The 1,107-nt window shown below is 63.9% G+C and overlaps 1 protein-coding gene across 1 annotated transcript in view; it reads left to right on the top strand.

The window, feature by feature from the left end:
- Positions 1 to 1,107, top strand: part of LOC118452020 (low-density lipoprotein receptor-related protein 1-like) — a 6,639-nt gene that overhangs the window by 4,159 nt on the left and 1,373 nt on the right. Inside the window, exons 4-5 of the mRNA XM_035891894.1 lie at positions 162 to 398; positions 944 to 1,103. Of these exons, the coding sequence (XP_035747787.1) occupies positions 162 to 398; positions 944 to 1,103 (397 nt within the window). The remainder of the gene's footprint in view (positions 1 to 161; positions 399 to 943; positions 1,104 to 1,107) is intronic.

Below are 1,107 nucleotides of genomic sequence, written 5' to 3'. Positions count from 1 at the left end.
TTCCGTTCCTTCCCTCCCGGTTGCAAACGCCCCTTTTCTGGGCTCTGCGTCAGAGCTTCGACCCTGCGAAAGCCCCCTTGCCATGGGCATCGGGCTGTCCCCCCCCCACCAGCGCTGCCCTGGCCTGGCTGGTGGCAATGACCCTCCCCATCTCTCTGCAGAGCCCGAGCACGAGCTGTTCCTGGTGTACGGGAAGGGGCGTCCGGGCATCATCCGTGGGATGGACATGGGAGCCAAGGTGCCGGATGAGCACATGATCCCCATCGAGAACCTCATGAACCCCCGCGCGCTGGACTTCCACGCTGAGACCGGCTTCATCTACTTCGCCGACACCACCAGCTACCTCATCGGGCGCCAGAAGATCGACGGCACGGAGCGAGAGACCATCCTGAAGGACGGTGCGTGGCTGAGGGTCCCTCCCCAGGGCTGTCAGCCCCCCGGGAGCTGGCAGCAGTGGCCGGCAGCGCGTTTCCTCGCCTAATGGCAGCGCTTCCGTCCTCTCCCATGCATCTTTGACCCTTGAAGCCAAGGTTTGAAGCTGCTGTTTGGGTTTATCTGTAGACTGCTGTTGAGAGACAGGCACAGAGCACGTGCCCCAGCACCCCCCTGCCCCTGGGGGTCCCCCTCCTGCCCAAGCTGGCCCACCCCAACCAGTCAGGGTCCCTGAGACTCTGTGGTGGCCAATCCGTGCCCACAATTGTGTTGACGTTGCCTTGGGGCAAACCAGCCAAGGATGTTCTTGAAGTTGGCTTTCTCCAGCCCAGGCCCCCGTGGCCGCGGTCCCTTGGGGGGAGCTGCCTGTGCTGGGGCAGGTCGGTCCCTCTTGCTTTGAGTTGGGGTTGGGTGGTGCCAAAGGCGCCGTGGATCATACGGTGCTGCCTCTGCCCTCGTGCGCCCCCGCAGCCCGGGTGATGGGCTCCCTCTCCTGCTTTTCCCCCCCAAGGTATCCACAATGTGGAAGGGATCGCCGTGGACTGGATGGGGAACAACCTGTACTGGACTGATGACGGCCCCAAAAAGACCATCAGCGTGGCTCGGTTGGAGAAGGCCGCCCAGACGCGGAAGACGCTGATCGAGGGGAAGATGACCCACCCCCGGCCATCGTGG

The sequence above is a fragment of the Egretta garzetta genome, unplaced genomic scaffold (genome assembly GCF_000687185.1).
Source record: "Egretta garzetta isolate BGI_Z169 unplaced genomic scaffold, ASM68718v1 scaffold2270, whole genome shotgun sequence".
In the NCBI taxonomy this organism is placed as follows: Eukaryota; Metazoa; Chordata; class Aves; order Pelecaniformes; family Ardeidae; genus Egretta; species Egretta garzetta.
The sequence above is the reverse complement of the archived record's forward strand: the minus strand, read 5'-3'. Positions and strand labels throughout refer to the sequence as shown.